The sequence below is a fragment of the Eleutherodactylus coqui genome, chromosome 5 (assembly GCF_035609145.1).
Source record: "Eleutherodactylus coqui strain aEleCoq1 chromosome 5, aEleCoq1.hap1, whole genome shotgun sequence".
Lineage (NCBI taxonomy): Eukaryota > Metazoa > Chordata > Amphibia > Anura > Eleutherodactylidae > Eleutherodactylus > Eleutherodactylus coqui.
In genome coordinates, this window is record NC_089841.1 from 21,409,768 (window position 1) to 21,437,210 (window position 27,443).

The 27,443-nt window shown below is 45.2% G+C and overlaps 1 protein-coding gene across 1 annotated transcript in view; it reads left to right on the plus strand.

Moving 5' to 3' along the window:
* The window catches only part of LOC136628983 (zinc finger protein 585A-like), a 211,254-nt gene that overhangs the window by 95,186 nt on the left and 88,625 nt on the right, over positions 1 to 27,443 (plus strand). The window contains exons 4-6 of the mRNA XM_066605068.1: positions 22,284 to 22,463; positions 22,546 to 22,669; positions 25,599 to 26,833. Coding sequence (XP_066461165.1) covers positions 22,284 to 22,463; positions 22,546 to 22,669; positions 25,599 to 26,833 — 1,539 coding nt within the window. The remainder of the gene's footprint in view (positions 1 to 22,283; positions 22,464 to 22,545; positions 22,670 to 25,598; positions 26,834 to 27,443) is intronic.

Below are 27,443 nucleotides of genomic sequence, written 5' to 3' on the forward strand. Positions count from 1 at the left end.
ATCAAACATTTGCATATGGTCATAAAGATTGACTCCACACTGTCTGAGTACAAACTTAATTACACCTCTTCCCAGACCAGAATGTAATCTTAAATTCCCATCATGTTAAGTTCAACCTTGTCTCCAAGTCAATTGAATTTGCACTTCAAAAGAGAATAGGGGTCACGGAGAGCGCCAACAGCTATGTATAATACCACAATGGTGCTCGTGTGGTAACTCACCTGGTGCAAGGCATATCACCCTCAGGTGGTTATGCCTGCACCTAACATCCTGGTGTGCTCGTAAGAATTATTTTATCCAGGGTGTACCAAAAAAACAGATTAAATAAGAAGAACGATCCAAAACTTTCTGGAGAGCTGCGGGTCACAGTATAACTCCGTTCCTCCTAAGAGGTCGGATAAGTCAAAAAGAAACTACAGAAAAAACTATAGACCTGCGCTACTTGAAATATCGAATAAATTATGCATGTCTCAACAATCAGTGTTTCCAATAGAGACAAACAAAAACAAAAACACTGTTTTTATTGTAAGCAAACAAATAAAAGAAAAGAGGTAGCAACCTCTTCAATTAAATATATAAAAATACTTGCGGGATCCTTATACATGCAACGCGTTTCGGCGCAATATACGCCTTTCTCAAGCATCATGAGAAAGGCGTATATTGCGCCGAAACGCGTTGCATGTATAAGGATCCCGCAAGTATTTTTATATATTTAATTGAAGAGGTTGCTACCTCTTTTCTTTTATTTGTTTGCTTACAATAAAAACAGTGTTTTTGTTTTTGTTTGTCTCTATTGGAAACACTGATTGTTGAGACATGCATAATTTATTCGATATTTCACTTCAAAAGAGGGGACATTGTTTCTGATTTGCACATAGAACTGGTTTAGCCACCTTACTCAGTATATTCAGTATATTCTGGTCAAAGGTTCAAAATTGTAATCAAAATGGCTGAATGAAAACTAAATAATCATACATTTAGTATTTTAAAATCATCATCCAATTAAATGCTTGAATATACCTTTTGACATATGATTCTATATCCAAGTTCTATTAGCAACTTCCGAATGTTTTACATATTTTTCATTTCCATAATACATAACATACAAACAAATAACTAATGTCACATTTATTACACTGTTTCCTTATCTTTCTTATGTTAGGTTATTTAGAAATAGGATTAACCCCTAACATCTTGTTGTGTGACCACTGCATATCCGATGTGGAGTCATCAATCCTCACCCAGGTACCATCTGCAAAAAGCTCAAAATATGCATTGTCAACAGAGGTTCCAGTAACTGTTTGCATACCTGCAGTTTCTTGCTGTATCAGTACTAAATAATCGTTTTGATGTTCTATTTCACAAGGATCAGAATCTCATAGCACAAAATCATTTATTTCCTTTTTATTTTATTTTATTTCATTCATTTATTTGTTTATTTATTTAAAAAAAACCAATAGCTGATCTACAACACCTAGATCATCTATGACCCAGATCACCTATGCCTCCCCCCTTTTGAACCGGAATACTCAATGGAAAAAGAGTAGTCGTGTTCAAACTAGTACAACGTTGAAAAAGGAAACCAAGAGGCACAAAAACAAGCACTTTGTAGGTCAAGGTGACATTGTAAGCAGCAAAGTCTGAGCGAAAATATCCTTTAGATCTTTTTTTTCTTTTCAGGTCGCAGTTAGCATTTTTAACACAAGGGGGGCAACACAAGCAAAATTTACAGTCACCCAGTGAAATAGTATTTCAGGGAATTTCAATGTTTAACTTTCACTCTCCTGTCGGAATATAATTATAGCTTCAATGTAGACTGACACTAGAATATACAAAGACATAAGGAAAAAAACTAAAGAATACGGATGAATTGACATCCTACTCTGAGCAATTCAGTCCCTCTTTCTCACATAAAAACCAAAATTACTTCATCAAATTGCGTGAAAAAGTTTGCTGGGTGACTATAGGGAAATTATTCCATCTGTAGGAGCCTTCCTTAACATCATTTGTCTGAACATCCATTGGAGAAGCAGCCAGTGGAAAACAGAGCCCCTGGGAACACACCATGGGAGGGCGTCCCCTGCTCATGGGTCCCTGGTCTCTGTTCCCCATGTATCAACTCCAATCTTCCATATACTATAAACCAGCTTAGTCATCTACTATGTCCTAAGCTGCATCTTCACAAAGAACAAAGGTTTGTTTATCTGAACTTATCACACATACAAGGTGGCCACATTTTGGAGTGTAACAAAGTCTGGTCAAGCAAGACCTTACTTCAGACAATCATGATGTTGGCACTGGATACAGTGGCATTGGGGAATGTAGGCCTCTCAAGTGCAGCAAGATGGCTGCCAGAGGCAGAAAGGGACGGGGCTACAAATCTCCCAGGTGAGGCAAGATGGCTGCTGGAGGAGGAAGGGGCAGGGCTTAGTCCTGTCCCGGATTAGAATGGCCGAAAGTAAAATCACACACCCTGAAAGTGAGCACATGGGGGGAAGTAATTTCAGGGTGGGGGCAGGGCTCACCACACTTGCTGCAGAGTCACACTATGTGGGGGTTTTAAACATTGCAAGTGCGGCCACAATTATAGGGATGGGCTATAGTCAACACAAAGGCATTACATTGTTCATGATACAGGCAATACACATCCCCCACTACACTCTCTCCTCTTGAATCCCTTTTCCTACATTATACCACCTCCTAGCAATCTAAAGCACCTTTTCTGTCTGCTGGGCCTTCTGCTTATCTTCTGAAAACTTTCTGCAGTCTGTCTACAATATTCCTTTCTTTCAACAACTTTCCTGATCCTTTTCTTTGTAAAATGTTTCTACATGTTTTGCATATTCCAAAACATCCTGCACTGATCCCAACCTAAGGGTCACCATGTACCTCATTATATAACCTCCTATATCCCTTCTTTACTCCACTTACAAATGCATTCTTTAATGACTGATTATATGCAGCGTTAGGATCATCTCTCTCCCTGATTATCCTATGGAAGGGGTCTACCATCTCTTCCCTTCCCATTCTAATTTCCTTCTATAGAACTCCAATCTAGCCCTAGAATTCTTCTATCTGCCTTCTTCAAATCACAATGCACATTAACACTATAAACACAAGACAAATTGAACAGACGGGTTAACTGGGAAATGCTCTCAGTGGCTTAACATCAGCCCACTCTCTTATCAGTTTCCCCCCAAGTAACAAACACTGCACATTCTTTAAACAAGACCTTTGACTATACACAAAGACTGACAATTATATTCAGTAACAGAGACCTCTGGAGTTTCCAGCCGACACAACATGGCGGCTATAATTCTCCATGTATCCCTTTCCACATATGAGAACATAAAACGCTCAATCATACAGGTAAATACGCCTATTTTAAACCCTGCATTTACTAAACTATCTTTTTTTTTTTGCTGTAAATATATTTCTGAGCACTTTTACAGGTGTAGGATCTGATAACAAACATGTCCGTAAGATGTCTTCTCCACTTCTCAAATTAGGCATACACATACTTGAAATATTTAATACATCTCTACCCAAATATTCCCACATATTGGGACGCCCTTCTTTCCATACAGACCATCTCCTTTCCACCTTTGTCATTTCATTTGGTTTCCAATACCAACTTATACCTGTAAGACAGATTGCAATACACGCCAAAAAAGCTAGGATACGCATACTTCCCCTGGGATCTGGACCTTTTTACAGTGTGAAGCGTGTATCCAGTTTTGTTTTCCTTCTAGTTTTACTGAAGTAGAGGTGGTCAGGAGAACTTGGAAAGGACCATCAAATCGTGGTTCCAATGCTTTTGCTCACGTGTCTTTTTATCACTACCCAATCATCAGGCTGTAATTCATGTGTACCCTCGAGACAGTCTGGATCTGGAATGGAAGAGAACACTTGGTTGTGTGTTACTTTAAGTTTCTTACTTAGAGCGATAACATAATCTGTTGGGGTGCCATACTGGGCCTGCAGTTGTTGTGGAAAGTACAGTCCCAGTCTTGGCACACTTCCAAACACAATTTCATAGGGAGACAAGCCTGTTTTCTTGTTAGGGACATATCTTACAGAAAAAAGGGCTAAAGGCAAACACTCAGTCCAAGATTTGCTGGTCTCCCTCATGGCCTTCTGTATTTTTAATTTCAGGGTGCCATTCAGCCTTTCCACTTTACCACTACTCTGTGGGTGGTATGGAGTGTGAAAGGCCTGAGTGATGCCCAAAGCTGACATTATATATTTCATTATCTCTCCTGTGACGCGGGTACCTCTATCCGATTCGATCACCTCAGGTACTCCATATCTGCAGATTATCTTGTTCATTAGTTTCTTTGCGGTCACTTGGGCAGTTGCCGAATTGAGCAGATAAGGCTCACACCACCTCGAGAATATGTCCAAACATACCAACACAAATTCATACTTGCCTACACGGGGCAGTTAAATGTAGTCAATTTGCAGTTTCTGAAACAGGTAGAGTGGTCTAGGTGCGTGTTTCTGGGGTACTTTGACTTTTTACCCAGGATTGCTTACGGCACAAATCATGCAGAATTGGACAAATGATGCGGCAGCTACAGAAAAGCCAGGAGTCAACCAGAATTTCTCTAACGTTGCGACCATTGCTGTCTTTGATAGGTGCGTTCTTTCATGAATCATCTGGGCCATCAATGGGAACAAGGCACGTGGGAGGCAAGTTCTGGTAACAGTTCTCCATATGCCGTCATCTTCCTTGGCCCCAGCTTTCATCCACTTGTCCTTTTCTTCTTTGCTGGCTTGTATTGAGAAAGTCTTAATGATGTCAATATCAGATGAAACAGGTTTCCTGTGTCTGCTTTAGAACAAAATGTCTCTCTTGTGACTGGGTCGGGGGTCTGTATTCTGCGTAGCAAAAATACCCTTTTCTTCTTTCTTTTTCCATGGTTTTATCTTTTGTATGTGCTTTGATCTTCAGTACTGCTATCTTATCTGGCCATAGCAGGGCCTCCATTAATTCTTTCACTGCAGCACCATTCTTAATAGGTTGTCCAGCAAAAGTTAAAAATTGTCTGGCCTTCCTTATGGGGCCGTAATCATGACCTATGCCGAAAGCATACCTGGAGTCAGTGTACACATTTGCTGTCTTACCTGCAGCAACTCTACACGCTTCTGTGAGTGCTTTTAATTCCGCTTCTTGTGCTGAGACATGCGGAGGCAGAGACTTTGCTTTTACCGTGTCATGTTGTGTAACGACTGCATAACCGGAGTGGAATCGGCCATCTTCACCCTGATAATGAGAACCGTCTACAAAAAGTTCAAAATCAGGATTACCTAATGTTTTTGTTTTTTTTGCAACAACATTTTCAAAACCTGCTGTTTCTTGTTGCATCAATTCTATGCAATCGTGCTCGTGTGTGTCATCATCAATTTCTGTATTTTCCCCTTCTTCCCCTCCTCCCTCCCCCCTTTTGGAATTCGGATAATCCACTGGCAATAGAGTAGCCAGATTCAAGGTAGTACATCTTTGAAAGGTAATGTTAGGGGGCATGAGGAGTGCACATTGCAAGCGGATCTGTCTGGCTGAATAGTAGGTCACAGGCCGTGGCCTGCCACCATGTTGTTGGCAAAGTACTGCTGTAGCATGTCCAGAGAGTTCTGTACAGTAAAGTCGGAAAGGAAGTTGGTAGTTAGACCAAGTGCAGGAGAAGAAGTGATAGCCTGTTTTAGCAAATGAAAGTTAGTGACTGCTTCTTCAGAAAGAGGGAAAGGAGTGGTGGTAAGACAGTCATAGAGTGGTTGCATGAGTAGAGAGGCTGAACACAACCAAGGCCTGCAGAATGATACAAGGCCTAAAAAAGTTCGAAGCTTTTTAGCAGAATTTGGGAGAGGCAAATTTTGAATAGCCTTTTTCCTTTCTTCCGTCACATGCCTGGTTCCTTGTGACAGGCATTGACCAAGAAAGATTACCTTCTGCTTACAGAACTGAAGCTTGTCTTTTAAAGCTTTACATCTATCATCTGCTAGCAAATGGAGCAGTGAGATTGATGCCTGCTGGCAAATTTAGAGATTGTCAGCACATAGTAACAAATCATCCACATATTGTAGCAAGACCACCTCTTGTGGCCAGGGCCAGGCCTGCAGAAAAGTTTGTAGGACCTGTGTGTGCATATTTGGAGAATTCTGCGCTCCTGGTGGCAGAACTGTTCAAGTGTACTGTTTTCCCCTGAAAGTGAATGCAAAGAGATATTGTGAATCAGGGTGCAATGCAACTGACATAAAGGCTTGCTAAGGTCAATCACTGTAAAATAGGTGGCGCTAGCGGGTACTTGTACCTTGAGGCTTTCCTTTAAACCCCTGTCTCTGCATTATCATAACAGCTCTAAGGTTTGTAACCCATTCAGATCTTTCATTTAATTCTATTCCTTTTGCTGCCTGCAACAGATTCTGTCTGCCGCCATTCAGGCTTGCATTCCTGTAATTTCTTGCGGATGGAGGGTTTAAGACCTTCCACAAAAGATAATGCTAACACAGAAGTCCCAATGTTACCATCAGTTATGCCGCTATACCCAAGGTCTGCCCACCTATTATGTAGTTTTGCCGCATAGGTCTCCACACTCTCACCCTTTTCCTGGATCACAGTGGACAGGGAAAGGGAAGATTCCCGTAGGCTTTCACTAGCCCACTTTTGGAGACCCTCACAGTATTCTTTTCCGGACTGTACCATTTAAATCCACTGCTTCATTAATGATTTTTCCCGTAGCAGCTTCCCTTAGATTTGATTCTGCTATATTCTTCTAGTAATCACAGGGTAAAGTCCTTTAGGCATAGGGGCCAAAGGTTCTTCACCTGCTGCTTCCTGCTTACAGATGCGCTGAGAGAAAAAAAGTTATTGCTGTGCTTTTGAGAGAGAGAGATCTGCCAGTCCAGTAAGGACCTTTTTCTTCTGTGAGTAACTATTTATTAGAATCATAGGCTGGTGGATTTTGTATTTTAAGAGCGTAATACATTATACCTTTATACTCTTTTTATTGATAATTTATATCTTCGCTTGTTTTTCTCCGATACTAATACTGAGTGATCCGCGTTTCGTCTAATCACCTTTGAATTCTCTGTTTATCTGTGTGCTACCAATAAAGTCATTCTTACTTGCAGAGCTTTGACAAAACGGCGGTTTTTGATTGCGATTCCTCCTGGACTGTGATGTTCCATTAGTAATGTGGCTTCCGTTTGCTCTTTATGATTATCTCTGTCATCCGATATAGGGTCACATCCCTCATAGAATAGTCCACAATATGCCTGTTATTCTGGGGCATCAGGGCTTTCCAGTTTAGATTCTGCCCCCCCCCCCCCCCGATATGAGGCCCCCTTTCTTTGCCCAACAGGCATTGTATTTTTGGCTCCACCCACTGATAGTTTGTTTTCTTGGGGTGGTGACACTAGCGATACTTTTTTTACGCTCCGCTACTCCTCCTATTCTGATGGGCGTCCTTTTAGTTTCGCCTAGTAAGATTTTTTGGGCTCCTCCCACTGATGTGGGGTTTTGCAGCCCTCTTAATCCATGCAAGTGCGATATGTGGTTACTCTCATATGAGCTTTGCCCCGCCCCCTTATGGGAGGGCGGCTAGTCTGTACTCTCTGCGTTCCTCCTCATGGGAGGTTCCCAGTTTTTGCAGTATGCATGAGCGCAATATTTGTCTTTTTCGCGGGATTTTTGCCACGCCCCGCTCCGATGGAGTGTTTTCTTCTACTGTTTCGTTCAGTATGATATTTTTCGCTCCCCCGGCATGCGCAGACTTTGGTCGTTCTAGCGCGATTTAGCGCAGCAGTCTCTGTTTGATGACGCACGTGTGACACTGAAGAATGAGACGGCCCTCTGAACATGACGCAAGTGGTCCATGGCTACATCTCCTGATTGACGTTCCAGTGCTCCAATCGCAAGCGACCACTTTGGGGGTGTGTCTTAGTATGTGTATTCTATTGGTGCTGTTTTGTATAAATATGGTGTCTATATGCCCATTGAATGAGCTTGACAAAGGCTGTTTCTCCAGCCAAAACGTTGCTGTCCGTGTTTATTCTGTCTGGGATACATAATAAAGATACGCTGCTTTTCTTCAGAATCTCCTCGTGGTGGATATCCTCATCACATCAAGCCATTTGCCAGGTGCTGCTGGTCTACAATTTTTTTTTGCTGTTCAACATTTCTCCTGAGTCCATTGAGAAGTCTGGATTCTGACCAAGCGTGCACGGCTCGACATTTCTCGCATCCCCACCTGTGGTGACGTACATAGAGGAGTGCTGCTGCACATTCAACTTTTCCAGGTACGAAGAACCTGTGATGATGTCACTGTCGTGATCATAGGCGGAGCATGATGTTGACATCATCACATATACTTCATCCAGAGTGCTGCGCTGCTTGTGATCCTTTTTGTATGGGATGAAAAATGTATGCAGCAGAGTTGTATGTGTGTGTGACATGCATGTAGCAGAGCTGTGTGTGTGTGTGACATGCATGTAGCAGAGCTGTGTGGCGCACTGCACCACCAGAATCACTGGCACTATAATTTCCTTACAATTACTAGTTCTTTTCACAATGACCGATGTAACATCATACATAGTGATAAGCCCCGCCCCCTGATGTGTTGGCACTTTGTGATAAATAAGGGGGTTTTGGGTTACAGTTTGGGCACACAAAGTTTTGCCATCATTGTCCTAGACGAAGAGAGTGCCCTCTAGTTACAGTCTTGGGTATAACATTATAGAAGATCTCTGTACTGTCCACTCATATACCCATTGAATAGTTATTAGAGCTCCCCCTAGTTACAGTTCTGAGTATAACTAGATGATGGGAGATCTCTGTACTGTCCCCTCATATATGTATACATAGTTATTAGAGCGCCCCCTAGTTACAGTCCTGGATATAATAGATGATGGGAGATCTCTGTACTGTCCCCTGATATATGTACACATAGTTATTAGAGCACCCCCTAGTTACAGTCCTGGATATAATAGATGATGGGAGATCTCTGTACTGTCCCCTGATATATCTATACATAGTTGTTAGAGCGCCCCCTAGTTACAGTCCTGGGTATAACTAGGAGATCTCTGTAACTCTATTTTATTAGAAAAATGAAAAACATAACAAAACAAGCCTTTTGGACTAAGCCAAGAAAACAACACAAATGTCCAAGACAACATAAACACGTTTGCTTCAAACTGTATCCATCGGACCTCCAGTATGTGCCCACTTCAGACTTCCTTGTAAGCCAGATCTTTTCTTGGGTGAGGGCCTTTTTTTTCGGATTCCAGGTGTTCCTCAGGTATTTACCGTCCGTCCGGAAACAGAATAGAAAAAGATGCAATTATTAACGAGGTCACACCCCACCAGGACCGATGCTGCACAAAGATGTGTTACAGAAATTGTAGCAGAAGCCACGACAGAAGCTGCACTGACCCATCTCTCTTACAACGTGAATATAGACATCATTATTCATTTGTGATAATTATACTCCCCATAATACAGTTCACCATACGCAATATATATACACACACGCATTTAAAAAAATTTTTTTTTTTTTTTATTACCCCCTCCTCTTTTCTCCCCCATGTGGCCTAAATATAAACCTAAAAACAAAACCATATCTCAAAAAGAAAACATAACCCAAATACCTGCCTACAGAAATAATGGACAGAAATATAAACCTTTTTTTTTTTTTTTTTTTTAAATAATATACATAGATTTATATACATAATTTTTTTTTTTTAAACTTATTTTTATTAATTTTTTTTATTTTATTTATTTCTTCTTCTTAGTTTATACTAATATGACACCTTATACCCTACATACCACACACCTTATACCATTAAGAAGCTCAAGTTCAGTGCTTACAAGCCCTCTTTTCTTCCTCTATTTACTAAAACAAAAAGCTATCAAGTGAATAGAATAAAATTAGCCCATCACCAGGAAAGGAGACCCCAGGCTAGGGCACTCCAAAAGAAAGACCCCTCCATAGGCGAGAGGCCCTGAGTGCACCCAACCTGTCAACTCCAAAGAACGCACCTTCACCAGGTCACCGAGGATGTCCCTACACACCACATCCACAGGGAGGATTTTTTGACGCGTCGAAACTAAACACCGCGCGTGCCACGTGTAGTACCTAACCACTAGACTAACTAGATATAATGTGCACCTGTCCCGTCCACCCAGATCTCTAAATGCCCCATAGGCCCACTCAGGATAGGAGAGGACAGCCAGCCTAGGCCAACGGATGGAAGCCCCTACCCTTCTGTAGACCTCTGTATTAAAGGGACACTGAAGTAAGAAATGCTCCATAGTTTCCACTACAGAGCCACACTCCTCCCGGGGACCGTCCCTCTCCTCCACCTTTCTGTACTTCAAGTTATCCCTCACATACAACTTACCATGGAAGGAGCGCCAGGCCAAATCCCAAAACTTCAATGGGACCCTTACTGAATTTAACAAAACTAACCCTACCTCTAGGTCCTGACCTGGGCAGTCCCTGAGGGCCAGTGGATTTTGGAAGCGGGTGACCAGAACCCTATTGTCAAGGAACCTCCTTGACAGAGTCCTAATCTCCTCAGCTCCCAAGCCCCAGCGACGGATAACCTTCAGAACTGGCGCAACGTAAGTCGGGAGATGTCCATGGGTTGAACGAAAATCTTTCACACGCCCTCCTGTCTCCCATTCCTGGAAGAAAGGCTGAAACCATGCCTTAGAGGAGACTACCCACAAAGGAGCCCTTCCTGTATTCCAGAAGTTTGCTATATTGGTTTTAAGAAAGGTATTCACTAGGAATACCACAGGGTTGACCATACACAACCCTCCTAGTCTCCTTGTGCGGTATGTGACCTCCCGCTTTACTAGGTTTAGTCGGTTCCCCCACAACAGCTGGAAGAACAGACTATAGACCCGTGTCCAGAGAGGCTCCGGCAAGATACATACACTGCCCAAATAGATTAACAACGGGAGCAGGAAAGTCTTGATAAGGCTAACCCTTTCTCTCAGGGACAAAGACCATCCCTTCCACTGGTCAACCTTCTGACTGGCATCTTTCAGTTTACCATCCCAATTTCTCCCTGGGTAATCACCCTGGCCAAATTGGATGCCTAAAACTTTTGCAAATTCTTGAGGCTCCGGGAGAGTGTCCGGGAGACTGAAATCAGGATCTCCTACCCCCAGCCAGAGACTTTCACACTTGTCCCAATTGACTCGGGATCCGGAAGCCTCCGAATACCTAACCACCTCCGACATCACCCATCCAGCCTCCTCCTTGGACGAGACAAAGACAGTGACATCGTCAGCGTAGGCCACCGCCCTAAGTGCAGACTCCGGCCCCTCCAGGCCCATCCCGACCCCCGCCAATGGTCCGCCACTCAACCGCCTTAAAAAGGGGTCAATTGCGAACACATATAGCAATGGGCTCAAAGGACAACCCTGGCGGACACCGGACCCCACCCCAAAGGGGCGCCCGACCCAACCGTTCACCAGCGGGAAACTCTCAGCCCCTGCATACAAAACTTTAAGCCAATCAATAAACCCTGTTGGTAAACCGTATCTCAGAAGGACTGACCAGAGGTACTCATGGTCAACCCTATCAAACGCCTTTGCCTGATCCAAGGACAGCAAGAACCCTTTCCAATTACCGGCCCTACCCTGTTCCACAGCCTCCCGGACACCCAGTACAGCACTGAAAGTACTTCGGCCAGGAACAGAACAGTGCTGGTCCCCCAAAAGTAGTTTGGGTGCAAAATGCACCAGCCTGTTAAAAATGATCTTTGCAAGAACCTTCCGGTCCGTATTGAGAAGTGCTATGGGATGCCAATTCTCAATCCGGGATGGATCTTTACCCTTTGACAAAATGATCAGGGCCGACCTCCTCATTGACTCTGGCAGAATGCCCAAGGATAGACATTCATTAAATATCTCGGTCAACAGGGAGCCAACAGCTCCTTAAAGGTCTTATAAAATTCGGATGTTAAGCCATCCGGACCTGGCGTTTTCTTGAGCGCAAGCCCATCAAAGGCCAGTCTCACTTCCTCTTCCCTGATCGGTTCTGTCAAAACGTCAAGCGACGACGCCACCCCCTGTTCAGGGATGGTATCAGCCAGGAAAGCCGACATCTTGACTCGATCTAGATCCTTTCTTGCCAAAAGGTGTGAGTAGAAAGATCTGACGACCTCCAGGATCCCTGAACTGGACCTTTTCAGAGATCCTGTACTATCAACCAGACCCGTTACCAACCTACTATTCACTGACAACTTACAGTTTCTGTAAGGGTCGGGCGAGCGGAATTTCCCGAAATCCCTCTCAAAAACTAAAGATGTGTGCCTATCATACTGACATCCCTTCAGCAAGGCTTTCACCCTGGAGGCCTCCTCACGGCTGCCCCCAGTCGAGACAATTTGCTCGAGTTTCCTCCTCAAAGCTTGATATAAACGGTACTGGGTCAAACTTCTGAGGTTTGAGAGCTCACGGAAATATTTTGCAACCCGTTTCTTGAAGATCTCCCACCACTCTGACTTACTGTTACAAAGGCCCATCAGTGGAAGCTGGCTCTGCAGAAAATCCTCAAAGGACTGTCTTATTTCCTCCTCCTCCAGGAGTGCCGAATTTAACTTCCATAAACCTCTTCCCATCCGAGGGGTTTCTGAAACATTCAGAGAAAACATAATTAAACAGTGATCGGAGAATTCCACCTCCACCACCAGAATTGGTGAGGAGACAGCCTCCTCCTTTAAATAAAACCTATCTATTCTAGATCTACAACTACCTCTATAAAAAGTGAACCCCGTGTCGCCTGTGGTGTGCCGAACGTGGACATCCACCAGGCGAGCCTCACTCACTATATTATTCAAGGCGACGCTGTCGTAAGCCAACTTGTCTCTGGCACCTCCCCTATCACAGAGCCTCGAGACATTATTGAAGTCTCCGCCAAAGATCACCAGTCGACTCGTAAAAAGAAAGGGCTTGATCCTTATGAAGAGGTCCTTCCTCTCGTTCTTGCTCTGAGGACCATAAATATTTATGAGCCGAAGCTCTTGACCTCTCATAAGGACGTCCAAGACCAAGCACCTCCCCATTTCCACCTCGATTACCCGTCTGCATTCAACCGCTGCGGTTTTAAAAAGAACCGCCACCCCGCTATATGGTTCGGCCGCAAGAGACCAATAGGAGGGCCCATGAGTCCACTCCCTCTTTGCTTTATGGATACTGGCCAGGTCTGTTAGCCTGGTCTCTTGCAAAAACAAAATATCAGCTTCATTCCGGCTGAAAAAATCAAAGGCCATAAAGCGAGCCATATCAGACTTAATGCTAGCGACATTAATGGTCGCCAACGTCAACGGGGTGAGTGCCGCCATCAAGGGTGATCGAGTTGGACAGCTCTCTTCTTTACATTACCTGATTCCCCACCAGAATCCCTACCACCCCTTTTTAAACACTCCGATATATCCATTTTTACAATATTTATATTTTTTACATGATTGTTTATTTCTTTTTGCGAACCCCCCTCCAGATTCGGAGAGGAGCCCTCACCTTTGTCCCGTGGCACTGAGTCTCCCCTAACCCCCGGAGGAACTTGTGGCCCCCCAGGGGGGAGGGGAGCGACGTCCCCCACCGGCACTACTCTATTCCTTGGCTCCCCCACCTCCTCCTCCTCTAATGAGGAGGATTCAGGCTCGCCTCCTTCCAGAGTCTGAAAGCGGTTTGTTAAGATGACCAGAGGGGAGCCGGTTTGGCCCTCCTTTAGCATCTGACCTGGAGGGGGAGAAGATTTCTTTCTCCCCTTCTTTTTATTCTGTTTACCCTTCTTACGTTTTTCCTTTTGCCATTCCCTACTCTCCTCATCCAAACTGTCTTCTGGATGGGAACTTGATAGGGAACTGGACCTTTCGTCCTTCTCTCTTACCAGTCTCCTGACCTCTTCCTCCAAATCGCTGCCCCTTATGTCCTCAGAGGTGGTCACTGGCCCTTGGGAAACAGGGACCAGGGTCATCCTACTGGATTCCCCCCCTTCCCCTGCCTCCTTTCGGGACATCTGCTGTCTGGTATTACTCACTCCTCCACCTTTTTCCATCACCGGACCTCCAGACCCCCTACTTCCGCCCTCCCCCTCTCCAGCTGAGGCCCCGCTGCCCCGGGGTACCCCAGTCGGATCAGGAGCAACATCAGCACGGGCACGCTGAGGACAGCGACTGAAGGGGTGTCCTAGGACACCACACAGGTTGCGGCGAATGTCTGTACACGAGGCGGCATGGTGACCCTCTCCCCCACACAATGTACACATCACTTTTGTACATGCCGCACTGAAATGTGCGGGGTCACCGCACTTGTGACAGACCTTCGGCTGCCCCTGGTAAAAGGCCAGGATCCTATCTCTTCCCAAGAAAGCAGAGGAGGGAATGTGGGTAACAGAGTTTCCGGACCGCCTCAATTTCACCAAGAAAGTCCAGGCTCCAGACCAGATGCCGTACTCGTCACGGTTCTTTGTGGGGTTGCCCTGCACCTCCCCGTAACGAGCTATCCAGGTCATGATGTCAATGAGCGACAGTGACTCATTACGGGTTAAAACGCTCACTGACTTCACCGTGTCCTGGCGGGAAACGGGAATCACCTCGAAATCCCGCCAGTCGGGCCTAGTCTGAACCAGCTCATAATTCGACCAGAAAAGTTCAAAACCCTCTGACCGAACAAAGCTGATATCAAACTCTGAGGTGCCAAAAGGATGGATCAGGGCAAAGATGTCATATGCCCTGAAGCCCATATTCAGCAGGAGCTCAACCACCTTCCCCCGTTTTGGGCATGTATCTCTGCTACCTATATGCCGAAGACGGACTACATTCCTTCTGGCCCCCGATGGCCCGCTTGTTGGGAGTGACCAATTCCCTCTATTCTCTCGGAAGGCCCCAAGTCCATGCCGCTGGATCCAGAACTCGAGGTTAACCTGCTCACCCTCTATATTGGCCGTCTTTTCTCCCCGCCTCAGGGCCTCCAAGAGACGCCGCTGTAAATTTCCCTGTCCAGGTCCACGGGAAAAAGGCCTCTCTGCCCCCCCGGTAACCGCTCCAGCATAACTTTTGGGGCCAGGCACCACCGGGAGGGGAGATGGGTCAGACACAGCCCCCACCGCACTCCCTACTACGGCAACATCAGCCCTGGCCTGTTCCTGGGCACCAGTCCTATTATCTGTAGCACCAGATGGGTGGGCAATCATCCCCAAAGCTGTACTATCCCAGACATCCTCTCCTCCCCTCCTGTGACTCTGGATCCACTATCATCCTCAGTGCTCCTACCAGCATTCCTACTACCACCCTCCTCCTCTGCAACCACAGTAGATATGCTACACCCACCCTTATGTAGCCCCTTCCCCTGGACCTCCTTCACACTTTCACGTTCCACCACCTGCATCCCTGTTGACACTAGTACCCCTGAAACAGGAGAAACCTTCTTCACTCCAACTGCCATTTGACCTCCATGACCTGATGTCACCGATTTTGCCACTGTAACGTCACTAGGCTCCGCCCCCTTCCTAGATGCCGGAACCGCCGCCGATGCCCTGGTGTCCTGTGCTGCCGGAGCAGCTGCAATCCCGCGCCCAGACTCTGACACCGCCGCTGATGTCTGCCTGCTCCGGGCATCAGGATTCACCTCTGATAAGGTGATAGCCTGCACCCCCTCCCCGGATGCCTGCGTGCTCCGGAGGGCGGGGTCTATCTCGGAAGACGGCACGCCACCCGCGAGCGTGCAGTCCATGGGAGTCTCAACACCCACCGCAGGTGCCTGACTAAAAACGGATGCCATACCTTTCCCTCCCTGCTCAGCATCCAACACCATTACTGGTACTGGGGTCGGCTGAGCAGGGGGGGTCTTTCCCATCCTCCCCCTGGGTGCCGCTGGGAAAGATTCTCTCCCTCTGATCCATTCCCGGGACCACCACAGATGCCGAGTCTGTTTGACCAGAGGGGCTAGGAAATGGTACAAAACGTGTGCATACGACCTGTAATTGCTTCTTCTTCTTGTTTTTCTTCTGCTTGCCTTTTCCTGATCTTTCTTTGCCCTCCTCAGGTAGGTCGTCCCCAAAAGAAAGATTAGACAGATTAGTAGGGGATTCCATTCTTTTAATTTCTGCCATTAAATAACCACCTTCTCCCTCCCTTTCCTCCTCATCTGAGGAGTAAGAAGCACTCAGCCTTGGGCTGGGCTGCCTTGGGGGGATGGGCTGGGAAATCTCCACAGGTGATAGATCTGGAGACGCCCTGCAGGACATCACACCTGGAGACATTACACCTGCCTCATCCTCCTCACTGTCAGACACCGAGGTCACTGCTAACTCCTTCCCAGAGAGGTTCCTCATGCTGTCAAATCTCTCTTGGTTGCTCAGTCTTTCTTTAAATGCACCAGCATTCTGTAAAATGTATTCTTTTCTAGTGGAATGAAGCTTAATGGCCTCTCTCACCTTCCCCATCTCTTCTGATATTGTAACACGGTCCTTTTTCCTTGTAGCAGTCTCTGCCCGAGCCTTCAAAGATTTCAGCTCCATCTGCAGCTTTTTAAGCTTCTGACCGCATGCCTCAAATTCATTAGTACATAGACGAATTCTAGCACTATACTTGTTGGTGGTCTCCCCGGGACGGCGCTCACCCCACCCCTTGTACTGGATAAGGGAATCGCCACCATCCCGTCCTTGGGAAGACTCGCCTTTCTTTCCAGGTTGGCCTGCACTCTCCATGGAGTCTTGCTGCATCAGCCTCTGGGATCTTCTTAATCGCTCTCCTCCTGAGACTAGTAACACACCGTTATTCCCCGCTGGTCTCACCCGGGGAACGGTGGAGGATGTGCTAGGTTGCACACTCATGGAGGCCCCCTCACCTCTCCAGGGAGAGGGAAAGGGCTCCAGACACGTCTGCTCAGTAGCTCAGCTCAGCTCTGCTCAGACTGCAAGGCTCTACCTACTCCCAACCTACTCCAGCCCCCTTGTTGCAGTCCTGGGTAGAATAGATGATGGGAGAGATCTCTGTACTGACTCCTGATATATCTATACATAGTTGTTAGAGCGCCCCCTAGTTACAGTCCTGGGTATAACTAGGAGATCTCTGTACTGTCCCCTGATATATCTATACATAGTTATTAGAGCGCCCCCTAGTTACAGTCCTGGATATAGTAGATGATGGGAGATTTCTGTACTGTCCCCTGATATATGTATGCATAGTTATTAGAGCTCCCCCTAGTTACAGTTCTGGGTATAACTAGATGATGGGAGATCTCTGTACTGTCCCCTGATATATCTATACATAGTTATTAGAGCGCCCCTAGTTACAGTCCTGGGTATAACTAGATGATGGGAGATCTCTGTACTGTCCCCTGATATATGTATACATAGTTATTAGAGCGCCCCGAGTTACAGTTCTGGGTATAACTAGATGATGGGAGATCTCTGTACTGTCCCCTGATATATGTATACATAGTCATCAAGCTGTCAGCTGTCTTCTTCTTAAACTAAATCATCCCAGTTTTGATGGCCTCTCTGGGTATTGTAGTCCGACCAGTCCAGTAATTACTTTAGTTGCCCACCTTTGTACCCGCTCAAGCTGTGGTATGTCTTTCTTTTGTTCCGCTGCCCAAAACTGTTCACAATATCCCATGTGTGGTCTGACCAGTGACTTCTAAAGAGGAACAACAATGTTCTCATCATGCGACCTCTTTTGACGCTGGTTGCTCCAGTTAACCCCTTAATGACACGGCCTATTTTGGGCTTAAGGACGCAACGATTTTTGGCGGATTTTCTTCTCCATTTATCAAAATACACAACTTTTTTACTTTTCCTTTGACGCGGCCGTATAAGGGCTTGTTCTTTGCGTGGCGAACTGTAGTTTTTGATTTTTGCGCATATTGACAATATTGTAAAACTTTTATTATTTTTTTTTATGATATCAGGGAGAGAAAACGCATCAATTCTGCCATAGATTTTTGGGGAGTTTTTTTTACAGCGTTAATCATGCAGCATGACAGCCTGAAGTCTCTACACCACACTGAGCTACTTATCCAGGAAACTGCCATCCAGAACTCATTGTGGTCAACGGGGGTCTGTCAAGTACCTTATCCTCTGTATAAGAATGGTAGGTCCTAGTGGCTGAAGGACCAGATCCCTCTGACCACCAGTATGTAGACTCCTTTGTATAAGAATACTAAGTCATAGCGGCTGAAGGACCAGATCCCTCTGACCACCAGGATGTAGACTCCTTTGTATAAGAATACTAAGTCATAGCGGCTGAAGGACCAGATCCCTCTGACCACCAGGATGTAGACTCCTTTGTATAAGAATACTAAGTCATAGCGGCTGAAGGACCAGATCCCTCTGACCACCAGGATGTAGACTCCTCTGTATAGGAATAGTAAGTCCTAGTGGCTGAAGGACAAGATCCCTCTGACCACTAGGATGTAGATTCCTTTGTATAAGAATAGTAAGTCATAGCAGCTGAAGGACCAGATCCCTCTGGCCACCAGGATGTAGACTCCTTTGTATAAGAATAGTAAGACCTAGCGGCTGAAGGACCAGATCCCTCTGACCACCAGGAAGTAGACTCCTTTGTATAAGAATAGTAATTCCTAGCGGCTGAAGGACCAGATCCCTCTAACCACCAGAATATAGACTCCTCTGTATAAGAATAGTAAGTCATAGTGACTGAAGGACTAGATACCTCTGACCACCAGGATATAGACTTCTCTGTATAAGAATAGTACGTCCTAGTGGCTGAAGGACCAGATCCGTCTGACCACCAGGATGTAGACTTCTTTGTGTAGGAATAGTAAGTCTTAGCGGCTGATGGACCAGATCTCTCTCGCCACCAGGATGTAGACTCCTGTATATAAATAGTATGTCCTAGTGGCTGAAGGACCAAATCCCTCTGACCACCAGGATGTAGACTACTCTGTATAAGAATAGTAAGCACTGGTGGCTGAAGGAGCACATCCCTCTGACCACCAGGGTGTAGTCTCCTCTGTAGAAGAATAGTAAGTTCTAGTGGCTGAAGGACCAGATCCCTCTGACCACCAGGATTTAGACTCCTCTGTATAAGAATAGTAAGAGCTACCGGCTGGAAGACTAGTTCCCCCTGACCACCAAGATGTAGACTCCTCTGTAGAAGAATAGTAAGAGCTTACCGGCTGAAGGACCAGATCCCTCTGACCACCAGGATGTTAGACTCCTCTGTAGAAGAATAGTAAGAGCTTACCGGCTGAAGGATCAGATCCCTCTGACCACCAGGATGTTAGACTCCTCTGTAGAAGAATAGTAAGAGCTTACCGGCTGAAGGACCGGATTCTTTTGACCACCAGGTTGTTGACTCCCCTGTGTAAGAATAGTTAGTCCTAGCGGCTGAAGGACCAGATCTCTTTGACAACCAGAATGTAGACTCCTCTGTATAAGAATAGTAAGTCCTAGTGGCTGAAGAACCAGATTCCTCTGACCACCAGGATGTAGACTCCTCTGTATAAGAACAGTAAGTCCTAGCGCCTGAAGGACCACATCCCTCTGACCACCAGGATGTAGACTCCTCAGTATAAGAATAGTAGGTCCTGGGGGCGTGGCCAGCGACCAACATGGGGAGAACCTAAAATCCTGGCCTTACTAAACTTCTGAGATCCATAACACCGCCTAAGGACCTCTAGATTCCCCCCCCCCCCCCCCCGCGCCCCTTCCTAGTAAGGATCCTGAATTGCAGAGATCGCGATGCTGCGCTTCACCAAGCCAGGATAAAGGACCCACTAAAATATAACAATGCAACAATTTCCACATTCCCTGACTTTTCCGCCGAGCTACAAAAGCATAGAGCTACCCTCATAGAAGCAAAGAGGAAATTTAAAGAAAGAAACACATCTTATTCAATGGCATATTCAGCCCGCCTGCGCATCGTAACCCAAGGAAAGGTGGTTTTCCTCCAATCTCCCACTGAGGCCTTGGAGTGGTTGGACACGCATGCGGAGATACCGAAGGACGACTGATCCCGCCGCACCTATGGCAGGACTTTAAACCCAGCCATAATCCATGCGACTGATACCCCTCTGACCTATAGACGGTGAAACGTGGGGCGACGATATCTTTGAACTGCCATTGGGACTTGGAGGATACCCACGATCCTCTATAGGCCATTGGGATATTCCCCCCTTACTAGAGTAACATCTGCTACTTCCGAATAGATTGTAGCTAAATTGTTTTATTTTCTACATGTTGTTTTTGACATTTACGCCGAAATTAAGCAAGATGTCAAAGGTTAAATGTTTAAGTTGTTGTAATCTGCTCTCTAACAACATTTTTAAGAGGTCTGTACTGACATAATTCCTTTCCCTACACTCGTCAATCCGTCCCCTTCCTCCTCACCCCAGGGGCACAGAGGTAACACTTCAATTATATATCCACATAGCCAGTAATGTCTTTAAAATGTCTTAGCTGGAACGTCCGGGGTCTCGGTACCGCACTCAAGCGGAGAGCGGTCTTTACATATATCAGGCAAATTAACCCACACATCATAAGTCTGCAAGAGACCCACCTCATTAAAGAAAAGGCCGATGCCCTTGCAAAGCCATGGGTGCAGTGGGTAGCCCACTCCTTCCACACATCCTCCTCCAGGGGCGTCTCTGTGCTCATCCATAGGTCACTGCGCTGGAACCCTATCAATATTCGCAGGGATCCCGAACGAAGGTTCATATTCATATTCGGTGAAATAGATTCTAAACCCTACGGCATGCTATCTATTTACAGATGGGATAGGGCGGTGTAAACTTTACTGAGGTTTGTGCGGCTTATTGGATGCCGCGATCCAGACGCTGGTAAACGTTTAGGTTGTGGAGTCAGTAAGTAATTAGTACAGAGAAGTAATAAGATGGGAATGGGCTCATCGTCTCACTCCTTTTCTGGAGGAGCCACGGGCATGGCTTGATAGGCATTCTGCCAGGACAGCCCGGGGCGTTACAGAGGGCCCCCGGCTGCCATGACACCTGCACGGCTCCCTGCGATCTCATCCCATTTAAATGGCGCTATCAGAATTGAGAGCTTATCGGAGTTGGTATCAGCTGCAATAAACAGCCAGCGCTCGCGCTATATGGGGGGAGATCGCCGTGCGTTCATACATACCCCGACGCTGCAGGACGTACATGTACTACCTATAGCGCTAAGGGGTTAAAGGATTCCAGCAAATGTTTTTATAAAATTCCTTATTAAATGAATTCCTAATAAAGTATTTCTAAGGTTCTCCCACATTAAATGCTGCTATTAAAAATCCTACTTGTCCCTCACAATAGCGGCGCTCATCCAGCTTTATCAGCAGATATAATAGCAATTGTCGTTGGGCGGTGGGGATGAGAAATGGCTGCAGGAAGTGGTTAACGGGAGGCTGTCCGGAGGATTCTGCTGTCCGATGTCACACATACATCCCAACACGCATGTACATTGCAGACATCTATATTGTGTGCTAAAACACTGCAGCGCTCAGAGAAAACCCTGTAAAAAGCAGCTGAACTTGGAGATGTTGGTTTTTGTGGTTTTTACATTGGTTCATATTGTTTCCATTCAGGTCCCTACAGGACTGATTCATCAAAGATGGAGAAGGACAGAAACAAGATGGCGGAGAGTGTATTCAACCTCACCCTAGAGATACTCCTCCAGCTGACTGGGGAGGTGAGAGATTCTGATGATGTCACATTGCATCATTCGTATCTATAATAATAACAGATGATGTCACTGGAGAGGGGAGAGATTCTGATGATGTCACATTACATCATTCTTATCTATAGTAATAACAGATGATGTCACTGGAGGGGGGAGAGATTCTGATGTCACATTACATCATTCTTATGTATGATAATAGCAGATGATGTCACTGGGGAGGGGAGAGATTTTGATGATGTCACATTACATCATTTTTATCTATGGTAATAACAGATGATGTCACTGGAGGGGGGAAAGATTCTGATGTCACATTACATCATTCTTATCTATGGTAATAACAGATGATGTCACTGGAGAGGGGAGAGATTCTGATGATGTCACATTACATCATTCATATCTATGGTAATAACAGATGATGTCACTGGAGAGGGGAGAGATTCTGATGATGTCACATTACATCATTTTTATCTATGGTAATAACAGATGATGTCACTGGAGAGGGGAGAGATTCTGGTGATGTCATATGTCATTCTAATCTATGGTAATAACAGATGATGTCACTGGGGAGGTGATGGACTCTGGAAATGTCTGTAGTGATATTTATCAATGTCTTCCCATATACAGGATTACACAGTAGTGAAGAAGACCTCTAGTGATGGCTGTCGGGCCCCTGTGTGTGATGGATGGAGAAGACCCCTGAGCCCAATCATTGGGCCCCCACCTCACCCCCTGATACATGAGGACATCAATGTACAGAAGATTCTAGAACTCTCCAACAAGATGATTGAGCTGCTGACTGGAGAGGTGACACTGCAGGGAATGCTGGGACATTATACAGTAACAGCACTGGAGGCTTCTGGGTGATGACTGTATATTGTGTTGTCAGGTTCCTATAAGGTGTCAGGATGTCGCTGTCTATTTCTCCATGGAGGAGTGGGAGTATTTAGAAGGACACAAGGATCTGTACAAGGAGGCCATGATGGAAACCTGCCAGCCGCTCCCATCACCAGGTAATGGATGTATTTAGCAGGATCATAGCTGTGGAGGGGTGATGTGGGGCATGTGCCCCTGGTGCTTGTAGGGAGGAAGTGGGGTGTGAGCCAGGCAGGACACTGTGCTAGTTGGATTAGTAGAGCCATTCACTACACATTTGTTGATTATATTCAGTATAATCAGAAGGCCTACATATCACCAATACACATTTAGGCCCCCGGCACACGGGTGGAAATTCCGCAACAGGATTTCCCGCAGAATTTACACTTGTGGAAGCTGCCATAGGATTGTGTTAGAAAATGCAATCTTATGCAGACGGCCGCGATTTGTCAGCGCGAAATCACGTGCGGAAAACAAATCGTGGTATGCTCTATTTCTGTGCGGGGCTCGCACTCCCCGGCTGGCAGCTCCGCTCCGGCATGTGTCGGCTGGTCGGCAGCCGTCACATCAAAGGGCCAGGGCCGCGCTGGTCCCTTCAGGGGCTTGGGTTGGGTCCCGTTGCGAGAATTCTCGCAGCAGGATCCGACCCGGTCATCTCCAGGCGTCCTTATTAATTGCTGATATGTAAGCATCCCGGTCCTACAGTGACACTAGTCAGCGACTATATGGCGGATGACTGATATATCAAACAGAATGTGTCTACAGAAGATCTCGGCTCCACCAGCCCCCCAACTATCCCCACCAGCTCCTCCGCTTTGTAATTAGTTCCTGCAGGACCGGAGGAGGAAGGATCTGGCATCACCGGTAAGAGCTGCTAGGTTGTATCTACAGAGTGGGAGTTCTGCTTGGTGGGACTTGTAAAATCTCATTGTCTGCCTTTATTGTTCTCTTAGTTTCATATTAGTAATTCGTAGAACCCCCCCTAAATTGGTGAAGGGCTCACCAGTATGGCTATGGCTACATGGAGACTCTGACCACAATACTATTCTCATTGGGATGTAATGGCGGTCAGTGCGGTTGGATCGCAGTTTGCTGTGACCCTACAATTACATGAAGTTTGGACCTCTTGTAATTGTCGGGGCGGGGGGAAAACTGCAAGCCACAATACATTCCCCTTCACAGAAGTAGTGGATGAGAGTGGGGTCGTGGATATCACCTATCTGGGTGTCAGGAAAGCCTTTGTACAGTTTCACATAAAGATGAATCTCTGAGCTCTTATTGGCTGCAGTCCCTGTGACGTCCCATAAACCGGGCAGGACTGCAGCTGTAAATTGTCCATCATTGATGCCTCCAACCTACCATCTGGGTTAGGGGCCATTTTATTCATCTTTGATTCGCTATTTATCTTTTATTTCTCCTAGCAGCTATTAGGCAGGCAGGGGAATGTAATTATTGTAAGGATTCTATGGAGCACAAAGAGTCTTAGAGGCTGTACTGATGGGCGATGAAGTTATTTATCACATATCTAATTGCACATTATCAATTGCTCAGTGAGAGTCTAGTCTTTCATTCCCCAGTGGGTGTAATCAGCACTGAGGAGTGTGAGCTGGCAAGACCACCAGCCTCTTGTGTACCTGGCTTTATTATAAGTCTGACAGACCATTATTTCCAAGGTTTGCTCCACATTAATACCCAGAGTAGAGGACATTGATACTAATTTTTCTCTATCCCCCCAGCTGCCTGTATTTGGTATACGGGAAATAGCTGAGATCTCAGGAAAATTGTGTAATCATCTATTATTTATAGCACTGGAAAGAAAGGCTCTGTGATACTAGTGCAGAGTGATAGCGGTTCCTGAGGAACTACCCTATCGGTAGAGAAACGTGTCGAACCGAGCCGACCCAATAGGAATAATTTCCTGGTTACAATTGACATTCCATCTCAAAATCAAACTCATAGAGATTTCTACCGCGCCCGCGACCCTTACATGAGAAGTCTTGATGGTAGTGCATTTATGTAAACCATCTGTACATCTATGACTTGTATATGTGAGGTCTAGATGGTAGCGGTTTATGCTCACAGATAAGTGATTTAGTGACAGTAGCGGATTTCTGATCGGTCTGTCATCTAATCCCGTTAATTGTTCTGACTGCGGTTCTGGTTATTGTAACAACCTGCAGTCTGTGTTTGTAGCCAATAACATTTTAATGTATACTAATAAAGGATACATTTTAGGTATATGTCTATTCTGTGAAGGGCCTTTTCCTTTTGGTTACAATAAACTTTTTCTACCCCAGAGAATTTATTTTGCAGCATGACCGGGAACTATGAAGTGTATAGGCTCCAGGGTCATACGAAGAAGCCATGGGGCCCCAGAGCAATACTCAGAATGCCTCCCTGCCCCGGCCTAGTCCTGGTCTGAGGTGACAGAATATAGAATTACTGTATGCACCAAGCTGTCTTATAGATGAGCAGTTCTGTATTTGCTGCACACCGTGTGTTACTGACATCCGGCTTCATGGGAGATTTTATATGAGTTCTTTATGGAAAACCAGAAACTAATGTTGGTGCAGAAATGGCCGAACTCCATCTGTATGGAATATACTATTCCTGTAGCTTGGGCTCGGAGATCTACCGGGGACAGGAGCCCGGGGCTTGTGGGGGACTCTGCTGCAAGTTACTCTTCATGACCCTTTTTCAGACCCCCCAGGACCCCCATGTTATTGATGAAAACCAGAATTAGTTACTTGTAAGTCCCGATTCACAGCTGTAGTTTTTGGTGATGTTTTCTGCACTGACAATCACTTGGTCTTTAAGTGAGCTGCAAACCAAGTGATTTCTATAAGTGAATGATCCTCACTCAGTTGCTCTGTCAGGACTCGTGTTTACATGGACAGACAGTTTGTAATGGCTCTTTTCAGTGATTATTCTAGCCACTGTGTAAAAGCAGCCTTAAATGATGATTACCTTTTTCTACATGACTTGTTATTTGCACAGAAATGTTATAAAATATCAGGATCATTTTAAGATCAAGAATATGAAAAAAATCAACTTTATTCTTGGCAGATGACGGTATCGGGAGCTCAGAGGGACGTCTGATATCTGCAGATTGTAAAGCAGAGGATTGCGGTATCACACGAGATACATATGAAGAACCTGCCATTATCCCAGATATCTCATCAGCCCTTCACAGCAAAGATCCATCATCTGATTCTCTTATACAGGCCCCCTCTTCTGATCCATCACAGACTGATAAGCAGAATAAATGTCACAGAAGGAGAAAATATCAAAGAGCTGACAGAAAGGAGAAGCCATATTCATGTTCAGAATGTGGGAAATGTTTTCCAGTGAAATCACTCCTAGTTATACATCAGAGAATTCATACAGGAGAGAAGCCGTTTGTATGTTCAGAATGTGGGAAATGTTTTGCAGTGAAATCACGTCTTATTAGACATCAAAATAGTCACACAGCGGTGAAGCCGCTTTCTTGTTCAGATTGTGGGAAATGTTTTGCAGTGAAAGCACTCCTTGATGATCATCAGAGAATTCACACAGGAGAGAAACCATTTTCTTGTTCAGATTGTGGGAAATATTTTACACATAAATCAGCCCTTGTTACACATCAGAGAATTCACAGAGGAGAGAAGCCATTTTCTTGTTCAGAATGTGGGAAATGTTTTCCATGGAATTCACATTTAGTTATACATCAGAAAATTCACAGAGGAGAGAAGCCATTTGTATGTTCAGAATGTGGGAAATGTTTTACAGCGAAAACCTTCCTTGTTACACATCAGAGAATTCACACAGGAGAGAAGCCATTTGTATGTTCAGAATGTGGGAAATGTTTTACATGGAAATCAGCCCTTGTTAGACATCAGAGAATTCACACAGGAGAGAAGCCATTTACTTGTTCAGATTGTGGGAAATGTTTTGCAGTGAAATCACACCTTGTTATACATCAGAGAACTCACACAGGAGAGAAGCCGTTTTCCTGTTCAGAATGTGGGAAATGGTTTACACAGAAATCACTCCTTGTTATACATCAGAGAACTCACACAGGATCGAAGCCGTTTCCCTGTTCAGAATGTGGGAAATGTTTTACAGTGAAATCAGCCCTTGTTAGACATCAGAGAACTCACACAGGAGTGAAGCCATTTACTTGTTCAGATTGTGGGAAATGTTTTGCAGGGAAATCATACCTAGTTACACATCAGAGAATTCATACAGGAGAGAAACCGTTTGTATGTTCAGAATGTGGGAAATTTTTTACTCGCAAATCACATTTACTGCGACATCAAAAAGTTCACACCAGAGAGAAGCAATTTTTTTTAAACCTGTCTTGTCAAACTACAAAACAGGTATAAAAAGTAAAGTGACATGTCATACACAAGAAAAGGGAAGCAATTTAGAGCAGTAAGTGATGAATAAGAAATGTATGTAATTACCAATAAACATCCATTATCCGGAAACAAATATAATCCAGATAACCCGCCTTTATATCCACCGTGTACATAGAATATTTCACACTGATACATATAACTGCGTTTCTAAACTTGTGTCTGACTGTTCATAAAAGTTTACTTGTATAACTTACATGTTTGTATTTGGGCCGATCTTTCTTCTTCCTTTAGATGATGTTTCCTCAGAACTGATGGAGATGAGGGAGAGCTGGTACCCATTATGTGTATAAGTAGTGAGGGGAGAATCACTGCGGAGCCCGGCTTGGTTGAATTTGAGTGTTTTGAGAATGATCCTTTAATGGATGATAATGGTAAGAACCGTATTCCACCACTGAGCCCAGCAAGGGCGTCTCCCCTCCATCTCATCACTATAGGGTCATATACTAGGAAGAGTCACACACAGTAATATACAGCTGTGATCACATGGGAAAGGTTCTACAACTTCAGTGTA